Below are 20,531 nucleotides of genomic sequence, written 5' to 3' on the forward strand. Positions count from 1 at the left end.
CCATCATGGATTCTTAATTCAGGATCCATGAATGGACTTTAGGGTATCTCTTAACACCCTAACATCATATGTAAATCTTTTTTTGCATATATACATATGTACATTTTTATGAGGAAAAGGTCCATAACTTTCAATAGATTATCAAGGAAGTCTCTGGCTTTAAAAATGGGGAAGGGTAGGATAGAGCAAAAGGAGATAACCATTTGCCTGCTTTGTGAGTAAAACATGAAACCAGTCACTTTGGGGTAGGCAGAAAGGCAAAGATGACCCTCATTTTCAGGGCAATTAGTGAACTAACATTTACTGGACTGTTACCCAAAGCCAGGTACTGAACTGGGGTATTTTTCATGTAGTAGTTCATTCATTCAAACTACATCCCCAGGAGGGAGGTGGTAGTCTCAGGATTTTAAAATGAGGGGCAGCAGCTATAGCGGGAAGATCTCAGTTCAAACCTTGTTTTGAACAAATTCAGAAAAATAAAGAATTTGCCTCAGAGGCAAAGCTAGAAGTGATAGAACTTACTGTCTAATTGAGAAATACGATAAACTTAATGCTAACGAAAATGGTCCTATTGAATATTCAGATCTAAGAAATCTTCATGAACAAAGACTTAGGTCTCAGAAGAAGAGGATTGGTTTAGGATAGCACCTTCCAACTGAGAATTAAACTCTAAGGCCCTAAGCCATAGATTGTATCTGATGAATTAGTTTGTTTCCTATGCACCTGGAAGGTACTAGCTTTAGGTATGGGTACCTAAAGAATAGATTGGGGTAGAATTTTGAAAATCTCTTGCCATGCTAAAGAGTAGCTCTTAGCCATGGAAACCTAGTGTTGGGTTGGGGGAGGGGTAAATATGTATTTGAAGATATGACTGCTAACTATAGCACTTAGGATCTTAAAAAAATGTTATTTAGGGCTATAAGAAATATGTAAATCCATACAAATATAGAAGTGTTTATTTAAAATATGTTTAGTTTTAAGTTTACTGTCCATCAGCGTAAGAGCTGTGAGATGCTTTTATGTCAAGTGGTTGAGGAATTCTAGGTTAAAAGATCAAAAGTATTCGGTTAATTGAGTTGGAAAATGTCTGAATAAAATGCACTGGCCTTTACAGTTTTGTTTGCTTCTGTAGGACCTACGGAAAGCTGGATTGCTGATTTTTGCTAATAAACAAGATGTTAAAGAATGCATGACTGTAGCAGAAATCTCCCAGTTTTTGAAACTAACTTCTATTAAAGATCACCAGTGGCATATCCAGGCATGCTGCGCTCTTACTGGCGAGGGGTAAGAGGTCTTCCTTTCGGAAAATACGTCTTTATTTTAGAAACATGTATTCTTAAAATCAATAAATATTTAAGGCTACCACGTATAAAACAATGTAAGGGAGAGATGTGAGACATAGTCCTTATCTGTAATTAGAGAGTTTTTAGCTTGGTTCTGTAAAGAATAAAACCTAAAACATGCGTGTAATACGTGTAAACGTACTGAACTAATCCATATGAACAAATAGATGATAGAATTGCTGTAGGAATTCAGAGAAATGGGAGTGTCACGGAGAGCTGGACAAGTCAGGAAACAGTTCTTGCACTGGTGGTGGGTCTTAACACTGTAATGTCCTGTGCCTTGAGTGCTTTCCATACAGTGTATCATTTAGTTGTGATAACAATCCTGTGGACTTTTTGGTTTTAATTTACATTTTATCCATGAAGAAGCTGAACTAGGAAAGGATTCAAGTGTGAGACTAATTTGGGGATACTCATTTTGCCGCCAGTGTTGTCAGGAGGGGGTTGTTGCACTTTAAAAAAGGGGTGGGAAATTGGAGAGAGTTTGGCTCGAAGGTTCCTGGTTTGGAAAAGAAAGGTAGATGCCTGCAGTAGAATTTTGCCCTAGTCTAATGCCCAGAGATGAAAGGTTTTCAAGAAAGAAGTGGTTGTCAGCATTGTCAAATATGAGGTCAAGGATGAGGAAGAGGGAGAGAGTGCTATTAGGAGAGATGGAATAAAGGAGGTTAGAAATAGGTTTAAAAGCTGAAAGAGATGAGCAAGTTAAGGTTTTCGTTGTAGTTTTTCCAAAATATGGTGGATCTGTGTATTTAAAAGGATTGAAAAATAATTAAATTGGATGTGAAGATTCTAATTAGAGGTATTAAATTTGAGGTATACGATAGGGTAGAAGCCCAGGGCAGAGATAGATAGCTTTAGTAACTCATTGTATTAGTTCACCTTCACCATGGTCTTAAGGAGAATTTCTCCCACTTCAGCTACCTCATCTGTTTCTGCCCCAAGCTACTGGTCTTGCCTAATATCAGAAGAACCTCAACCCCAAATTTAAGACCTCTATTTAGAATCCCTCATGTATGTATTTAAAAGCAGAGAAAAAAGAAGTAAATTGGAGATGAAGCTGAATCTTAGTGAAATAGAGGGCCCTATTACCTGATTACAGACAATTGATAGAACATAATTAGAACCTCAAAAAAGCAAATATGTTTATAGTTTGAAAAAAAAAAGTCACAGATAATACCCATTGTCCACATACTCATTTAGGTAAAAATATCCATTACATATTTCTTTGTCAAATAGTTGAATACTTGTTGATATAGGTATATCTTTATATGTTATATTTGTCTACCAAAGGTCTTTAAGCAAAAGCACTGATTTTAATACTAAATTTGACAACAAAGATCATGGAGGATTTGCAGAAGATTTGACTTAAATACTTGGAGTAATTGTGTGGAAATATATCATTAGGATAGATACGAACCCTGGCAGTTTCATTTTTAAAAGAGGAAATCAGTGGATGATGTTATATCTTTCTAATTTTTGGTTTATGTGGGCTTCCCTCTGCAGTAGTTATCAAGTGGAAATGTTTGGTTTTGGAGAAAATGTTTCCCTTCTGCGGTCCAGCCACCTTGATCTAAGCTCCAGGTTTTAGTATTGGTTGGTTGGCATTTGACTCCCACCTCTGCCATTTTCTAGCGTCTTTTAAGCCTGGGTTCCCTCTTGTAGTATGGGAAGGGTTCTGGTCCTTTAATCTGTAAAGATTAAGATAATGGGTATTAAGTGCTTAGCACAGTTTCTAGTTTGCAGTTAGGTAACTACTGTTCATTTAACAGTTTGGACTTAAATTTATTTGCCTTTTATTTTTATTGTTTTGTACCATTTCCTATCAGTAGTTTAAAAGTAAGGAATCTACTAACAGTAGGGAAAGTACGAGCCAACACCAAGATAACCATTTATTTACCTCATTGTCTTTTCTTCTTTTTCTTCTTCTTTTACATTGTTAGGTTCATACTTCTGCAAAAATCTGACTTCTGGTGTTTTTTAATTAAATATAGTAGCATATTTTATCATATCTATAAAAGCTCCTCATAGATAATAGTTAATATTTCATAATAGTCTTTCATTTTGTTATAATATGTACAACCATTTTCCTCTCGCTAAACATTTAGTTTTATTATCATCTCTTTCTATGTTTTGTGCTGTTCTCAATTACACATTGTTCACTAGTAACTGGTATTAGTGATTAAGAGATTTTATTCCCTTCAAATTTTTACAATATATAGATGTAACATACATGTGTATACTTTGTTTTACTACCTCAACTATATATTTAGTTTAATATCCTGCCACTTTTATTTCATTTATATCATGAGCATTTTATACTGTAAAATTGTCTTTGAAAGGAAGTTTTTACTATTTCATGATATCAGTGTTCTATATTTAAATTTTTTCTCTTTCTAGGTATTTAAATTTTACCTATTAAAAATGCTTTGATGAACAGTCTTATATATCAACCTGTCCTTGTCTCTTACTGTTTTTTTAGAATGTATTTCTAGAAGTAGAAAAAAGGTATTGATATTTTAAATATTTTTGATACATATTGCCAAATTACTTTCCGTGGATATTCATTATATAATTATTGAGCTCCTCTTATGTGGCAGGCAGCGGTCTAGGCACTGAAGACATAACAAAACCAGAAAAGCGTGGATATACTACTGTGAGTGAGAGTATGGCTTCACCACAGTAACACCAGCATTGAATACTACTGACTTTGTAATCTTTGTTGTTTAGGAAAATGAAAAATGGTATCTTTCCGCTTGTTGTTCATAGCTTTTTAGTTGAGAATTTAATCAAATGATTTTATATTCTTTATAGATTATGCCAAGGACTTGAATGGATGATGTCACGACTTAAGATTAGATGATCTCTACTGACCTCTTCTCATAGACTGTGCATAAACGAAGTGCTGGACTTTACCTGAAACCTGCAAAAATTAATGGTTTAGATATATTTATAATAAACTGATTTAAACTGTTTTCTATAAGAAGAAAAATTAAGACCACTTGTTTGAAAACAAAGATGAAGTCTCACTTTCCAATCTGCTTTCGCATTAGTTCCTTCCAAAGCAAGGTCTTTAAAGCTGTGATTGCCATTTTTTTCATAATGAATCCTCTCAGGACACTGTATAGCCTGTGGTAAGTACAAAGGGAGAGGAAGACATTTTTCACTTTAAGAGCTTTATTGTCAGTATAACCCTCCTTAGTTGAATGTTATTCTCTTCGTGTTCCATTAAGTCAAAATACAAATCAGCACAGATACTCAGTTTCCAATTAATGTTAATTATGAAAAGTATTTTGCATAAGGTTGTGTATGTATTGTGTATATACCTCAAATTCAAGTTTATGGCTTTGATTATGTTCTAAAGAAAAGCACATAACACAAAAAGTAATAATATCCTTTGTTAATAACCATAATGAGATGAGTACTGGCATTGGTGTTAAGTGCCATTTTGTGCTTTGCCCCTGTGTTCTCTTTGTTGTACTGACCAATCCCCAAAATCATTGAGCTGCTCTTAAAAAAAAAAAGAAAGAAAGAAGAAAGCTCAACAGTGTGTATCTATCTTTTGTTGATCAAATTACATACATGAAAACATGTAATCCAACGGAGTGGAGTCTCTGCAGATTTTTGGCTTAGTATTATGAATGGACAGAATTTCACGTTGAGCAATTACCAGATTGTTTCCTTTATTGGATCTATGCCATCTAATTTCTAAATTCTCTAAATGAGAAAATTGTTAATCCATTAATCAATCATTAATTGTGATTAAAATTATCAAGTGATTTTTTTTAACATTAATGGGAAGCTGTTGTGTAAAATATGTCTACCCAGAGAAGTATCACCCTATAAATATTAATCAAATAATTTACCTAGAGTCTTCTTAGGTATTGAATTATATGTCAGTCATTTAAAGGGAGTTTGAGATGAAAAGTAAAGCTTATTTTTTAAGCAACAAAGGTTATTTCTTAATTTGAAAATTTCTCATTTTAGGAATTGGGATAGTTTGAGATTTTTTGTTTCTATACGTTTTCTTTTATCTTCCTAACACCATGTGAATGCATTAACGATTATAAAATACAAACTTTTTTTAATGCTTTTAAGAATTTGATTTAAAAGTTGATCAACATGATACATTATTTTTACAAAGAAATAACTTGGCCCCAAATATCTTATGTTTGCTTAGGATATTTTTTTTTTTTCCACTGAAAATGGAAAGATGTGAAGGTTGAAGGTATTTCTGTTGTAATTGTAAACAAACTTATCCTAAATGTGTTCAAACATATTTTTGGGTACTCTCTTTGCATATGTTTCATGCCTTGAAAATCTGAAGGCTGATCCAAACTGGCATGTTTTAGAATATTGAAGAAAAGAAATAACTACTTTTAATACCAGCCTTTTAGATTTCATGCAGATTTTGATGAGGAATAATAGTATATACCACAAGCATTGACAAAACTTTGAAAGTTTCTTTCTGTAAAATATACTCAATATCTAAATCCAAGTCAGGCATGGGAGATCAGTGTTTAACAGTGGATGTTTTGTGTTTTATATTTATATTACAATGTTCATAATGCAAGTATAACATTTTAATATTTGTCAACCTGCCTTTACAAAAGTAAATTCTAAATTACTAAGTTTTATTTGTTCATATGTTCTCATACTTTTTCAAATCACTATTAGGAATTATTTTATATTAAAAACTCCCTTAAAACCCCAAATGTATTTTGCAAATGTTGCATTTTCATCAGAGATAAATATTCTGTAAAGTAGTCCAGCAAATTCACATCCTTTACCCTTTTTATCTTTTCATTTGAATAGTCATGGCTTAGTCCTGTGGGTTGCTGCCACGTCAATTCAGTGCTATGCCAGCACCTTCCCTTCTCGTCAGGGTGTTGGCTAAAATTTATCCTTAGCTGGATGTTTAAAGCATGCACTACATTGTTACAGTTGGTTTAGTATGGTAGGTGACTGACATGGCATCATGAGAATGCATGAAATCTTATACCACATTTACAAAACATGGTTTTTTGTTACATTCTTCCTTTCCAGGCTAAACATTAGAAATAAGGTTGTACCTATACACTTGTACATAAAACCAAAATTACAATGACAAAATTTTAATTCATGTATGAATATACATCAAGATAATTTTAACAGTATTATTTCCAGATATGATGGAGAGCCTCATGAGTAGTCATATTGGCAATTTATATGCAGTTTAAATAGAAGTGAGCAAAGGGCAGTGCTTTTGGTTTTTAATATGCTACTTTTGGGTGTAAACAACCATCTTCTTTAGAGTCATTGTGCTCACCTTTGAAAAGAACAAAGCTTCATACCTCTGTACATGTGGCTAGATTTGAATATCCTTGTTTGATACTAATTTTGAAAGTCATATAATTATTCTTGATATCTTGGTAAAAGTAACCATATGCTATAAGCATTTAAATATGTTTAATTTTGTGATAATAGCATTTATAAAGTATATCTTACACATTATATTGAGGAGTCTAGTTAGAAAGTTTTCAGTTCTCTCTATCTTCTTTGGCTCTTATAATGGGCAAAGAATACAGTGAAGGCAGGTGGTTTGGGGGGCAGGGGGAAGTGGGTATGGGATATGACATTTTGCCTTAAGAATAAAAAAAGTGCTTTAGCACTGCTGGCTGGCATTTTTAATGCAGATAGTTAAAGTGATTTTAGAAGTGTGGCGTGAAATAGAAGAGTTTGTTTTCTGGCCTTTAAGAAGTGCCTAGTAGGTAGTTACAGAAAAGTACAGGGAGCTTGAGGAAAGGCAGGAAGTCCCTGAGATATTCTTTTCTTTTTTGTCTCAGTGTATAGAATTAAGATGCCTAGAAATGGGATTCTGTTGTCCTCTCTCTTGTAGGCACTTTACATTTCTTGCTGTGACCACAGCAACCACATACAGTACAGACAACCTCAAAATCTGTTTATATTAGTGTAAATAGAAAAACTGTAAACAACTAGATTTCTAGTTTTCTCTGCAGGCATTTTTGGGAATGTATCTGTAGTGTATTCTACTTTGTTTCTAGAGGATAGCAGCACATCCCAGATTTTTCTATGGACTTTGGGGTCATCTTCTCTCAATTACCCAGTTGTATCCTGTCATCAGTCCCTCTTTCAAAGCTGGGTAGAGACAAGGTTTCTTTGCATGACTTATCTTTGACCCCTCCCAACTGTCCAAATATCTAGAACTTCTTGCTGCAGATCAGCTTTCCCATAGCTCAGCTATCCCTTGCTCCCCTGTATCTTCATTCACCATCAGTGAAGGTATGTTACTCAATCCTGGAGGTATTCTAAACTTTGCCTTAAAGCCATCGTTCCCCAAACCACCAGTTTCTAAGTAGATTCTGTAGTTCTTTGCTATCTCCCCACCACTGGCTTGATTTATCAATTTGTACTTTGCTCATTAGAGAGTATTGTCAGGGTTGTTGAGTACATCAGAAGACTGGCTTGCTGTATATACAGCATATAAATGCCAGTAGTAAAATCCTTTATGCTATATTTAACATATTCATGTTTCTTAGTTTTAGCTTCATATGCTGAAAAGTAGATTCAGAAAGATAACAGAACTACCTAGACTTCGCCAGCTCCTTAAGCTGCTAGTTAGGCATGGAAGGGATGAAGTTACGTGTATTTTATCTTCCCATTACCAATAATGGATTGTGTTTTGGAGGATACCTGTGCAAACAACTTGAGTTAGAAGAAGATGCCAAACCAAATTTATATGTAGTGTTTACCCCAAAGACATCCTTAAAACCATAGCCCACATTCTATTTTTTTCCTCATGGTTACGTAAAGAACACAAATAAACATTAGATGTCTAAAGAAATTAGTAATGAGAAGCCTATCTTTGCAAAATAAACCTGTTGAAATAGGCTTTAAAAGACATCAAAGTGAGCCATCATGTGTTGATTCTGTATAGATGTAGATATGATATAGAAAGGTACTAATTTAAAGTTCCTCCTATACAAAAATAGAACTTCTATCTCCGTGCTCCCTCAAAGAAAGTGTGATAGTTTTAAGACCATATTGGTGAAATAAAGGAAAAAAATTTTTTAAACTTTGGATGCTAAAAAAAAATAACTGTTTCTATTAAGCCCTAAAGCGGTGTGTGGAATTGTGAAGAAATTGTAACAGGATACAGTTGGGTTAATTATGCAATTTTTAAAATCAATTGTCTAGTTGTTATGTATTGTTCTTAAAACTAAAGTCTGTGGTCTTGCCTGCTAGATACATTGTTCTTGGAAAGAATATTCCCATAGTCTATACCCAAGAAGTGCCTAAAATTAATTTGTGTGGGATTTTAAGTCCATCTAATAAAGTATATGTGTTTTCTATGGTACTATATGTGCTTGGTGTACTGATGACAAAGCCCTGAGAATTTCTAAGTCACAGTTTGTGCTTTATTTGAGTAAAAAAAAAAACAAAAACAGAAGAAACCTAGATAACAAACTATAGTTTAGGAAACATGAGGAAAACCATTTTTTCTCTTTCCTAATAAAAATGTTCTGTTGCCCTTTTGCTAATGTAGAGGCTAGAAAACTGAACCCTGTTTCTGTTTTTTAAAAAACAGTTTTCACACACAGAAAATTATATTGTGTGGTTTTGTGTGTGTGTGTGTGTGTGTGTGTGTGTGTGTGTGTGTTTTAAAACCTTAGTGAAACTTTATCGCTTATTTAAGAGTAGCCTCTTAAGTCTCCTCATACTTAGCGGTTAGTAATTTTGATCATATTGTTTACATCTTGATCCATTTTGTGTGTGTGCATGCCCAAATCCTTCCTCTTTGTTTAGATTCTACTTACAAACTAAAATATTTGATAGACTTCTATTATGTTTCTCATATTTCCCTTCTTCCCTCCCTCCCTCCCTCCCTCCCTTCCTTCCTTTTTTTCTGACCATAGAGTGTGACTCTAAATTCTGGGGGCAGAGACTTGACTGTATTTTCAGTGATTTACAATAACATTGTGTTTATATTTTAAATCATCTTGCATGCAAAGTGAAATGTGTACATGATTTTAAATAATTGTATACTATTCTCTTCTCCAAAACCTCTTACATTGGTGATATACAGAATTCCTCTATTTTTGCTTGAACTAGTCATTTAGATTGGAGTAGCCTTTTCTTATATTATGTCCCTCTATGGTTTTTTTGAGAGGAGGTGATACCTGCAGAGCACTTTTAAAAAACTTTTCTGGGTTAATTAAGTTCAAGATAACACATTGAGGAGGAAGTTCTAATCATGTCTAAGCAGGGCTCTTTTGGTTGCTAGAGATGAGAAAAATGTATACTAATTTTAATTTGTGCTTAAAATACATCTTACTAACAGTATTGATTTTAAATATGACAAATTCTTGTAGATAGTCTTCCTTCCTTATTGTATTTTCCTAGAGAAGCCTACATGAAAATGTGTTCCAAGTAGTCTATTTGTATAACTGCCCCTCGCAAATTGAGCTCTGTGTATATTGACATAGTTGAAGCCACATTTAATACAAGAAGAAATTAGGAAAAACTTTTGAAAGTTTTTAGGTTTGCTGTATTGGAATTTCTAATATGATAAAAAGTTTTGAGTCAAGCTTTGTATGCATGAAGAGGCAGAAAAATCTGTCTTCTCTCTTTATCTTTTTTTGAACTTGTGTTTCTCTGTATCATAAGAAAATTTTACCCTCAAGGAATATTCCAAAAAGTACGGATCTTAGAGCACTTGGGTGCTTTTATAGTTCATCGCTGCTGATGTGTTAAGACACCTAGGGAAATAATGTTTCAGGTCTTTCTTGACAAGACAACTTCATGGATGGCTGAGAGTATTTCTGTTTTTGCAGAGGTTGGGAGGGAATGGGCAGATTGGAATAGGGACCTCTCCATTGGTAAAGCAGTCTTATCAGCTGCTTTGCAGATGTGTTACTTCATTATACTTATAACAGTGTTTTTATGTCCATAACTCACTAAATTGTCAAGCTCCAGAAATGTAAGATATTGGTCAGGTGACCAGTGGTAGGGCCTTGTTTATTATGAAATAAAGGAATTATGTCAAGATATGTTTGGGGGGAAATGAAAAATAAGTAAGGTTTTACTGGTGAATTTCCATGTTTAATATGTATATTAACTTTTTAAGTTGCATGTTAACCTGGGATAAAGTGTTATCTCTGCTTTATGCTTTGAGTAAAAAAAAAAAAAAGATGGGTCAAATTGTTACTATTATGTACTATTACATATACCTTTTCTTTTAGAAGGGGTTAATTATAATTATTATTCACACGTCTGTGTTGTCAGTGTTTTTATTCTGATTTATTCCCTGAATGTGTTTAGACTTAGTGATAGTGGCTTTATTTACTGGCCAGGGCTGGGATCTGCCAGGGCAGTTGAAAAGATTTGATAGCTGCATTATGCAAATGACAAAAAGATTGTCCTGACCTTCTCTAGGAACCTTTTTATGGAACTTAGATAATAAATAGAAAGCTTTCTATCTTTTTCTTCGGGATATTTGAATTGGACATGAACCAGATAAATAGTGACCAATTTATGTAATTAATTTGTCTTAAAATGTGAGAAAAGTCCAGTCATTTAAAATGAGTATTATTAAGGTGAACATTCATGAGAATGGTTGATAGTAAACAAGAAAAATGAAGGAAAAAAGTTGGGGAAGAGGCATCACCCCCATACATATGCTTATTTGAATAATGTGTGTCTCCCCTCCACTGGAATGTAAGCTCCAGGACAGCCAGTGACTGTTGTGTTTACTAATTTATATCTCTCGGTGCTGAGCACAGTGCTGAGTATGTAATAGGTGTTCCATTTATCTGTGTTGATAAATGAATGAATGAGAACTAATAATATTTTTGTGGATTTTTCCCCCATGGATAGGTTTTTCTTACATAGGTATAGCATGCTGACATTTAATTTTCTTACTTAATTCTGCCTTATTTCAAAAAGGATTCAAGGTGACTATATGTTTTTCACATTAGTTCTTGTGGTAGAAATCAGATTTATTTCCTTAAAAATGGCCTAAAAACATCATGCGGTGCAGTAAGTGGTGTGTACAGATTTTATCTATTTGAAATTTGTGTGGATCTGCATCTAGGAATGTCAGGAACATAACAGAGTTTATTGTAAGCATCTGCAGACATTGAAATGGTACAAAGCTCTTTTGGAAAAGAATCTGAATCATCATCTTGATCTTTATGCCCTTTGTTCATTTTCACATCTGGAATATCCCTCTTTTGCTCCTAAATCACCTTTGTCCCATGAAAAGAATGAGATTTTTGCAACATAAAATAGCCTCCGACATTCCTTTTAAGTGTGTCCCTTATGACTGGTACCAACCTTTTGTAATTCTGTGACTTCGACCTGCCTAAGTGACCAGTTACTCACATTACTGCATGCCTTGCATTTTAGCAAATCATTCTGTATCAGCATGGATGAGATCTTTTTGAAGCAGTCTCAATGTTTGGATGCTTCTTCGTAGGATTTTACTACTGGTTTTGGATTCCCAAATAATATTCTGCTGTATTTTCATTATTTTCTTGTACAAGGAACATTGTGAAGGACATATTCTACTGAAAGCTTTTTTTCATAGTATTTTTTCATAGGAGTATTTTTTCATAGTTAGAAATATTTCTTTTGGCCAGAATTTCAGAAGTGCAACTACTGGATTAAAAGGTATGATGGAGTTTGAGAGAGTACCTATTCATATTTAATTAATATTGTAGGTTTTTTAAAGCCCTTTCCACTTTAATAAGAGGGATAACTATATTGTGTTATTTGCACTTGTTTATTGATACTGTTTTTCTATATATTTTTCTTTCTCTTTGTTCATTTATTATTAGAATCTTAGTGTTTTTCTTTTTAAAGATTTTATTTATTTATTTGACAGAGAGAGAGAGATAGAGCAGGAACACAAGCAGGTGGAGTGAGAGAAGGAGAAGCAGGCTTCCCGCTGAGCAGGGACCCCAATGCGGGGCTCGATCCCAGGACCCTGGGATTATGACCTGAGCCGAAGGCAGATGCTTAACGACTGAGCCACCCAGACTGTCATTAAACTATACTGTTTTTCATATAAATCAATTAAATCCTTTAAACTGTATATATATTAGCACTTAATCATGATTTTACAGACTTCCTAGTTTGCGCCCTTTAATTTTTATAACTTTTTAGCATATAAGTGTTTATTAATGTAAAAAAATTACATAAGTAATACATATTTCTTTGAGTGAAAACCCCAAAAAAGATAATAAACAAAAAGAAAATTAAAATCATCCAATGTCCCACCATTCTAAGAAAACCAGTATTGATACTTTGGGATTGGTATGTATGTATATATTTGAGTGTATGTTTTCAATATAGAATTTTAAATGCCCTGTAGTTTTCCCACGCTATATTATAGACATTTTTCACATATAAAAATTATTTTAATGATGTATTTGCTGTTTGGATTGTCCCAATTTATTTAACAGTCTCTGTTGATGTACATTAACCTGTTACTTCTCGCCATTAAAAACAATACTGCAATTAATACTTGAATTTACTTTTCATTCAATCTACAAATTGAATTTTTGTGTCAAAGTGTATGGACTTTTAAAAGCCAATTGTCTTCCCCAAAGTTGCCCCACATCCTGGTCATTTCTTCACTCAAAACACATGGCCATCTTTATAATTAAAACACTTTACACTACATTAACCTGCTCTCACTATTCACAGGCCACAACCACTCTACCTAGGCATTTCCAGGTTGTGCATGTATGTTCACCAGTTTTCCCCAATCAGCAAAATGCAGGTTTCTGTGATCATTAGCCTTTAACCTGTTGTGCAAAGCTTACTTGTTAACCTCCTTGTAATGTGTCCAACATGTGCTAATCATTGATTCCTTTTTGAAAGAATAGAAGGGAAAAACCTATGAAAATATATACTTCTGGCTCACCTTTTTTAATACTGGGGAAGGATACTCTCCAACACTTTTTATCATCTAGCAGTAGACGACGACCTGTCTTCCTCCTTGGTGATGCTTTCCCGAAAGCATGTCAGTCTACAACTGTCAGCCTTCAATGCTAGTCCTTTTACTTTTCTGCTAAAGGTTCTTTGTCTTATAGAAAGTTTATATTCAATTTAATAATATAGACTGTACTCTTTCCCAAGTCTGACTGAATTCCCATTTCATCATTATCTTTGTAAGAAAATTGCTTTTGATGAACAAGGTTTTAAGTTTCAGGAATACATCTTTGTTTATTTCAAGTCATACTGTTTGATTTTTTTTAAGTCTCAGCTGATCCCTGGGTGAAAAGTGTTACGTCACCTGTATAATTACATTTCTTTGGTTTACAACTGAGTTGAACATCTTCATAAATTTTTGGTCGTTTTATTTTATATAAAATTTTCAGTGTCCTTTGTACATTTTGCTACTGGCTTCGTGCAAGTTTAAAGAATATTAATCTTTTGCCGTGTATCTTAAACTTTTTATCTTGTTGGTTGTATCTCAAGTTGGTCTCGTGAGAATTCAAAACTTCAGTTGAATATGTTAGCCTTTCTTTAGGGTCTGTGCCTCTTGTTCAGAATTTTTGTGTGGAGAAAGATGGTTAATGGTTGTAGGATAGTTTTATCTGTCCTCTGAGTGGGTGATAGTGACTATTCCTTATTTTCCCTTAATAAACAGTTAATGGTTAATGTGATAGGATCCATAAAGAGAACTGATATATAAATATATATCCTACATTTTAAGTGTTTATGAGGTTTTGCCTTTTTTTCAGACCCTGCCTAAGCCCTACATTGAATACAGTTCAGATGTAAAAATAAGTGTTGAAAGTCCTGTGTTAATTCATTCAAAAAACACATTCAGTGTGTCCATCTGTTAATGACTGACAATATTAAGGAATTTGTTAAATCTTATGATGAAACATGCCATTAAAATTTTTTTACAAGGAGACTTTAATAACATGGAGAAATGATGATTGTGACATGTGAAGTGGGGGAAAAAAGGATACAGACTTACATTTAATATGATCTCAACTATGTTTGGAAAGTAAGTATAGAAAAAAGGAAGAAAATAACATTATTCCAGGTTGTTGTAAGGCAATAGCATTATGATTGATATTTTTCTGATTCTTCGTGCTTTTGTGTAGCCTAACTATTCTTTATCAAGCATATTACATTAATAATTAGAAAACAGTGTTGGATCATTTTTGTTTGTTTTTAGAATATTTTAATTGGGATGGGAAGGAATACAAAAATAGTTTTTAATTTATGAGTAAATGAGATGCTCTTGGGTTTTGTTTCTTGTTCTTCATCTAACACTGCATTTGGGGGCATGATGAAGAGAGATCAAGACGATTAATAAAAATTAATTAATGCAATACCAATTGCAAACTCCAGTACAAGGTTGAATGGTTTTGATAGAATTCTCATCAATCATTGTGGATATAAAAAGGTTAACTACTCTTTTAGTTTATTAGATAAAAGCAAAATGCAGTGAGAATTAGAAGAAAGCGGTATTCTTTCCAGTGGGGGATTCAAGGAGGCTTTGTGTAAGCAGGATGGTATCGTAAGCTAGACCTTGGACTGGACCACAGCCTGGGTTGTAAGCGCAGGCCTGCCGTTACTGTATGCATGACTATGCGTATTGCTAGTGCTTTAAGACCTCAACTTCAACCGGTTTTCAAAACCTTTTTAGCAGTGAAACCCCTTTTTTTACAAGTGCTGTTCTGTGGAACCCTTGTGTAAAAAACAAGTAAGGTTGATGTTTTATTTCTATGTGGTTTCTGTTAGACACCATGATATTTACTGGGTGAAAACAAGAGCAGTTTAATTAAATTTTACACTTATTTTTCAATTTTTGAAAGCCGGAAAATAATTGACAAAAAATGGAAAGATTGATTTACTAAAGATAGAAATGATAAATTTCAAGTTAGTGGTCTTACTGTGCATATAAATGGTGCTAACATTTTGGATTTATGTTAATAAAATTAAACGATGTTTTTTAGGGAGAGTGGTAGTCATTTTTTTAAGAAAATGTAAAATCTTTTTTTAGATTATAAAATCACCTGCCTATTTTTGTACTTAAAAAGTTATTTACAGTTTAATGGACTGCTTTACTAATATTTGTCAGATGAGAACCTTTAATAAAAGTTGTGAGTTGAATTTCTACAACATGTTTTTCGTGGTGAATATGGCTCTCAAATATTTTGTTCTTTTCTATTATTATTTGATTAAATAAACTAAGTAATTTGATTAGACAAAATCACTTGCTACCCCTTAAGATGAATGTAAGAGCCCATCCATGAAAAAGCAAAATTGATACATGAATAAAGGTCGGAAGGGGATGACACCAAATGGTTAACAGTGGCTTTTTCTAAGGAATGGGATTATGGGAACACAATCTAAGTTTTATACCAGGTGTAAAAATGACTTAATTATAACTATTAAATTAATTTTTTTAAACTGAATAATTATTAGATTGAATAGTTATAATTAGTATCGAATTAATTATAATAAATAGTATGTTAATTATATTATTGATAGTAAGAACACACAAGTATAAGAAATATAAATACAATGAATAATGAATATAAGCAAATAATAAATTATTTCTTACAATTTTCTACTCTTACTCCCAAAATTAATTAATACACTAAAAATTAGAAAACAGGCTAGTACTTTAAACATTAATTGTAAATGTATTAAAATTAAAATTACTTTAATGGGATTCAAGTAATTCAAGATAAACTTTCTTTTGATTTTAAGCTGCCAACTGATAGAGTGCAGAAGTGGTAACTTTCTGAATACTGTTGCTATAAACAAACATCTCTTGGGTTCCTGCCATGTGAAAAGGAGCCAAATGTAATGATTGTGGTCTTATTCAAGGACAGAGTGCTGATGATATCATTTCCATAGACAGTATAATGCTGCAGCTGGCTCTGTCAGTCTAGGAAGAGAGCTCACTTAAAAAAAGACCATGAAGTAATTCGCAGTTCAGGGGTGAGCTGGAAGTCTACCTGTTAAAATCAAAGGAAACCTTGTGGGGTTTTTTCCTTTAATATTTTTGTCTCTTTAAAGTGTAACCATACCAGCTTACATAGCCCATCTTAGGAAATCAGGGAAAGGGAATAGTGTTCAGAAGTTTGCTTTTTGGAAAAGTTCTTTAGAGTGTGGGGGGGAATTATATAGGTGTCTGGAATTTAAACCTACATTGCTGATTTCATTAAAGACATTTAAGAAATATGTTTCAGAGATATTTATTAGTTATCTGTCCCCTCACAGTGTCAGGCTGACAAGCATACAAGTGCATGAGTCCCAGTGGCTTGAAAGCAGAGTCAGAATTCTCACCTTCCTTGGCTCAAGGGAAACACAAATGAAGTGAGTAGCACTCAGTGGACCTGGTCAAAAATCCGCTAAGTACATAGCTAATTTTCTTGGAACAATATTTTAGCTACAAATGGTTTTTTGATACTGTATTGATTTCCTCACCCCCTTTCCTAGTGCCCCAAAAGGTGTCCTTTGGCCTCATACAATAGCAAAATAAAACAGATACCTATACCTACCATGTCTAGGGGTCACAGATGTAGAATATGAAACAATGTATGTTCAAAGGTTGTTTAATCTGGGTGGGGGGAAGATCTATGAACAAATGGCTTGGGCGGTATTAGACACTTAAGAGATATAAGTATTTCTGCTTCTAGTCATAAAATTTCTAACCTATGTGCTCTTGGAATGGCCCAAATACCTGTAAGATGCAGATAGGATTCTGGAAGAGTTCAAGAGAAATGAAAGAGAATTGTAAAAACTTCCAGCGCATCTCTCCCTTATATTAGCTGCCAAGCTAACAAGCTGGGTTCTTCCTGGGATATTTTTGCATATTTTGCCTACTGCCTTTTTCACCCCGTATGGTGGGCATTTCTCAAGGCATGCCACCACTCCTCTATTTGAAGTTATCCAAGGTTTTATCAAACCTCCTTCTCCATCCTTGACCTTTTGTTCTTTATTTAGACTTATGTCACCTACTGACTCATGTTCCCTATGTGATTGTTCAGATGATGTCTGAAATGTGATGTGTGCATCAGAAAGAATTCATCTTGCCTTACACCCACCTCCTGCTTCCTTCCCAATTTCCCCAAATTTGAGTACCCATTGGTCTTCTCATGATCCTGCAAAGTAACAACCTCCTTAAATAGAGTGGCCTCTCCTTTTTTTCTTCCTCCCTCTCTTCCTTCTGCCTTTGTTGCCACTAAGTTTCTTTCCCTCTTTCAAAATCTCAACCAACAAACTTTTGGAAGGGTTCTAATTTGAACTCATGAAACTCTACTGTTTTAATTTGCTCTTTAAAAATACCACTCAAGTTACAGTGCTATAAAACTGCTAGTATACCACATACTTTTAAATGACAGATTTAGTAGAACAACAGCAACATTATTTCAAATGGATAGTTTCTGGTAATTACACATTTAAATTAATAATGTTCTGAATGCATGTGTGTCTTGAATTCCCTGACCACTCAACAATAATGGGATTAAAACAATTCTAAGGTGTTGTTTGGAAAGTAAATGGATAGGGAACAGCTCTGAGTTAAATTTTTAACATATATTTAGAGATTTTTCTAGTCATCCAAACCTTTATTCTTTCCTTCTTCAAATACTGGAACAACCTAGGGGCGCCTGGGTGGCTCAGTTGTTTATGTTTAATATCTCACTTCGGCTCAGGTCATGATCTCAGGGTCCCAGGATTGCCCTGCATCAGGCTCTGTGCTCCATGGGGAGTTTGCTTATCCCTCTCCCTCTGCCCCTCTGCCCTGCTCATGCTTGCTCTCTCAAATAAATAAGATCTTTAAAAAAATTTTTTTGGAACAACCTAAATAAGCTTATTGAATCTTTTCGTATACAAGAACCAGAAATCCCATAACAGGATCAGATGCTTCTGAATTCAACTGGCTAATTTTCCACAGATTTGCCTATATGCCAATTCTTTTATTTTTGGTATTGCATTCTTCTTAACAACTTTTCTTTACAAAAAAAAATAAGCTGGAGATTCCTCGAAGTTGTTTATTTCTTGCATAATTGTCCAGGGCAGGTGTTCTAGTTTGAAGGCCAGGTCCTTCCATCTGTGGCCCCACCATCTGCATCAAGCCTGAAGAAAACCAGAAAACATGGAGGAGGTATGCCTGCTTCTTAAAGGCCTCAGCCTTTCACATTCCATTGACAAGAGCTAGCCGCGTAGCCACCCCGAGATGCGAGGGAGGCCGGGAAGTGGGGCATCCACTTCTTTGTTACCCACATATCACAATCAATGGGAAGCATGGGGTTTGGTTCGCTCTCTCATCTAGGACATTTGGACAAGTTAGCATGATTATAATACCACAGAGAATACATTTATTTAACTCAGTTAAATAAACTCCCCCTCAGAGCAGGGGACAGATCAAGAGAGACTTTTGGGAGGAGATGGCATTTGAGCTGTCTTGAAAGAAGCATGTAAACTAACCAGGTGAAGAAAAGGTAAAGGATTTTAGGCAGAGAAAATACATGTAAAAAGTAAGGAAGTATGAAGGAATATGGCCTAATAGGGGGACAAAAGTAGTACAATCATGGAACCATGATAAAAATGTGAGCCAAGAGATGTGGCAAAGACTCTTTTGGTCCAAAGGCAAAATTATGTATTCAAGAGATTTTTTTTTTTTTTTGGATGTAGAATCCACAAGGTTTGGAATGAGATGTGACCACAAAGAGGAGAAATAGGCAGGTCCCTGAGGGTCTAGACCGCCATGTGACAGGCAGAGGGAGTAGCAAGTGCAAAGGCTGCAGGTGGGATGGGGTTGGTGTGTTGGAGGAGAACAAAGGCTATGGCCAGAGCATATGTGGGAGGAACTGAGGTCCGAAAGGGAGAGGCCACATCACTGAGGGCCTTGTAAACCATGAGGAAATTTCGGATTTTCTTCTAAATCTGGTGGAGAGTTATTGAAAGATTTTAGGTAGGGGAGTGACATCTTTGTACAATAAGACACATGTATTTATTCAGTCATAACAAATATATTCTCCCCAAAATAGTGTTTTCTAAATGATACATGTCAATGTGGTGTACTAGTTTGGAATTCATAATTTTAGAATGCCATCGATAAGTTTATTTGAATGAATATTCTCTGCTATCTCCTGGTAAGAAAAAGAAGTTCACATACAACAGGAATAGGGAAAGACAACAGGTACAGGGAGAAGAGGGAATGAGAAAATAATACTGAATGTTGCTAATCTTAATTTTTTTTTTAATGAAGCATTTCGGGTATGGTTTTGCAAAAGCCAAGCCAAGATTCAGTGTTGGGGGAGGTCCCCACAGGAAAGTTTCCATCGTGTAAGATAATGGTTGCATTTCTCCCAAAGGATGTGCCCTGATTTTCTTGGAGTCCGTGGAAGGCACTGGCCCCGCAACTCCATGCAGAGGATTCTGGAAGAGTTCAAGAGAAATGAAAGAGAATTGTAAATTAGAAAACTCCTGCTTCTAAGTAGGAATCTGGGACCTGATAATCAGAAAATGCACTTTTCACAAGTGCCTTCATTAGACCCAAGGAATAGTTTTAGAAAAGGGGAAAGTATCAAAGTTCTAGAGCAAACTTTGACACAGTCACCTACAGGATGTGATGCAAGGGGCATTTCTGCAAGGATTCCCTATTCAACATGCCTCCCTGCAACCCCTCACTAACCCCAAGAACTTTCCAAAGGGCTTGGTATTAAAATGTCATTCTGTTGGTTAGGGTGAGATTTTTATCTCTTGGAGTCCAGGGGAAATATCCTTACCTGACATGGTAGATACATTAATAATTGAATAATAGACCGAAATCCCATCTTATACAGTGTCTGCCAAGGCACCTAACTCAGCACATAGTCAGTGCTCCTCCTCATCCATGTGAGGGAATTGCAACACTTCAGTGGGCAAGTCAGGTCGTCTCCACTTTCCTCTCTCCAACTGCAGCAGATAAAACCTTGCCTTATAATTAAAAGAAAAAAAAAATCAAGGCTATGGGGTATGAACGTCTTGATTTTCCTGCCCTCTTATCTACATATTTATCATCCTCTGCCTATTTTTGAGAATTTGTTCCCTGTACTCACTGGGACTGATTCAAGGCTCCTTAAATAACTATACTCTTGGTTCCATATCCTCTTGCATTAATTCTTTAATTGTTTCCTTCATTCCAAAACATTTTCTTGAACACCT

The 20,531-nt window shown here is 34.7% G+C and overlaps 1 protein-coding gene across 2 annotated transcripts in view; it reads left to right on the forward strand.

The window, feature by feature from the left end:
- ARL5A (ARF like GTPase 5A) overlaps positions 1–15,503 on the forward strand; it is a 34,896-nt gene extending 19,393 nt beyond the window's left edge. Inside the window, exons 5-7 of one of the 2 annotated variants that reach the window (XR_003205125.2) lie at positions 1,133–1,284; positions 4,155–4,474; positions 12,226–15,503. Coding sequence is in view for 1 of the 2 variants with exons in the window: in XM_025855965.2 (XP_025711750.1) it covers positions 1,133–1,284; positions 4,155–4,203 (201 nt within the window). In the remaining variant the exon portion in view is untranslated. Of the gene's footprint in view, positions 1–1,132; positions 1,285–4,154; positions 8,698–12,225 lie in introns of those variants that run through there. The other variant, XM_025855965.2, reaches the window with a different exon arrangement.
- The last annotated feature ends 5,028 nt before the right edge of the window (positions 15,504–20,531 follow it).

The sequence above is a fragment of the Callorhinus ursinus genome, unplaced genomic scaffold, assembly GCF_003265705.2.
Source record: "Callorhinus ursinus isolate GAN/ISIS: 27379988/994484 unplaced genomic scaffold, GSC_fseal_2.0 scaffold2, whole genome shotgun sequence".
In the NCBI taxonomy this organism is placed as follows: domain Eukaryota; kingdom Metazoa; phylum Chordata; class Mammalia; order Carnivora; family Otariidae; genus Callorhinus; species Callorhinus ursinus.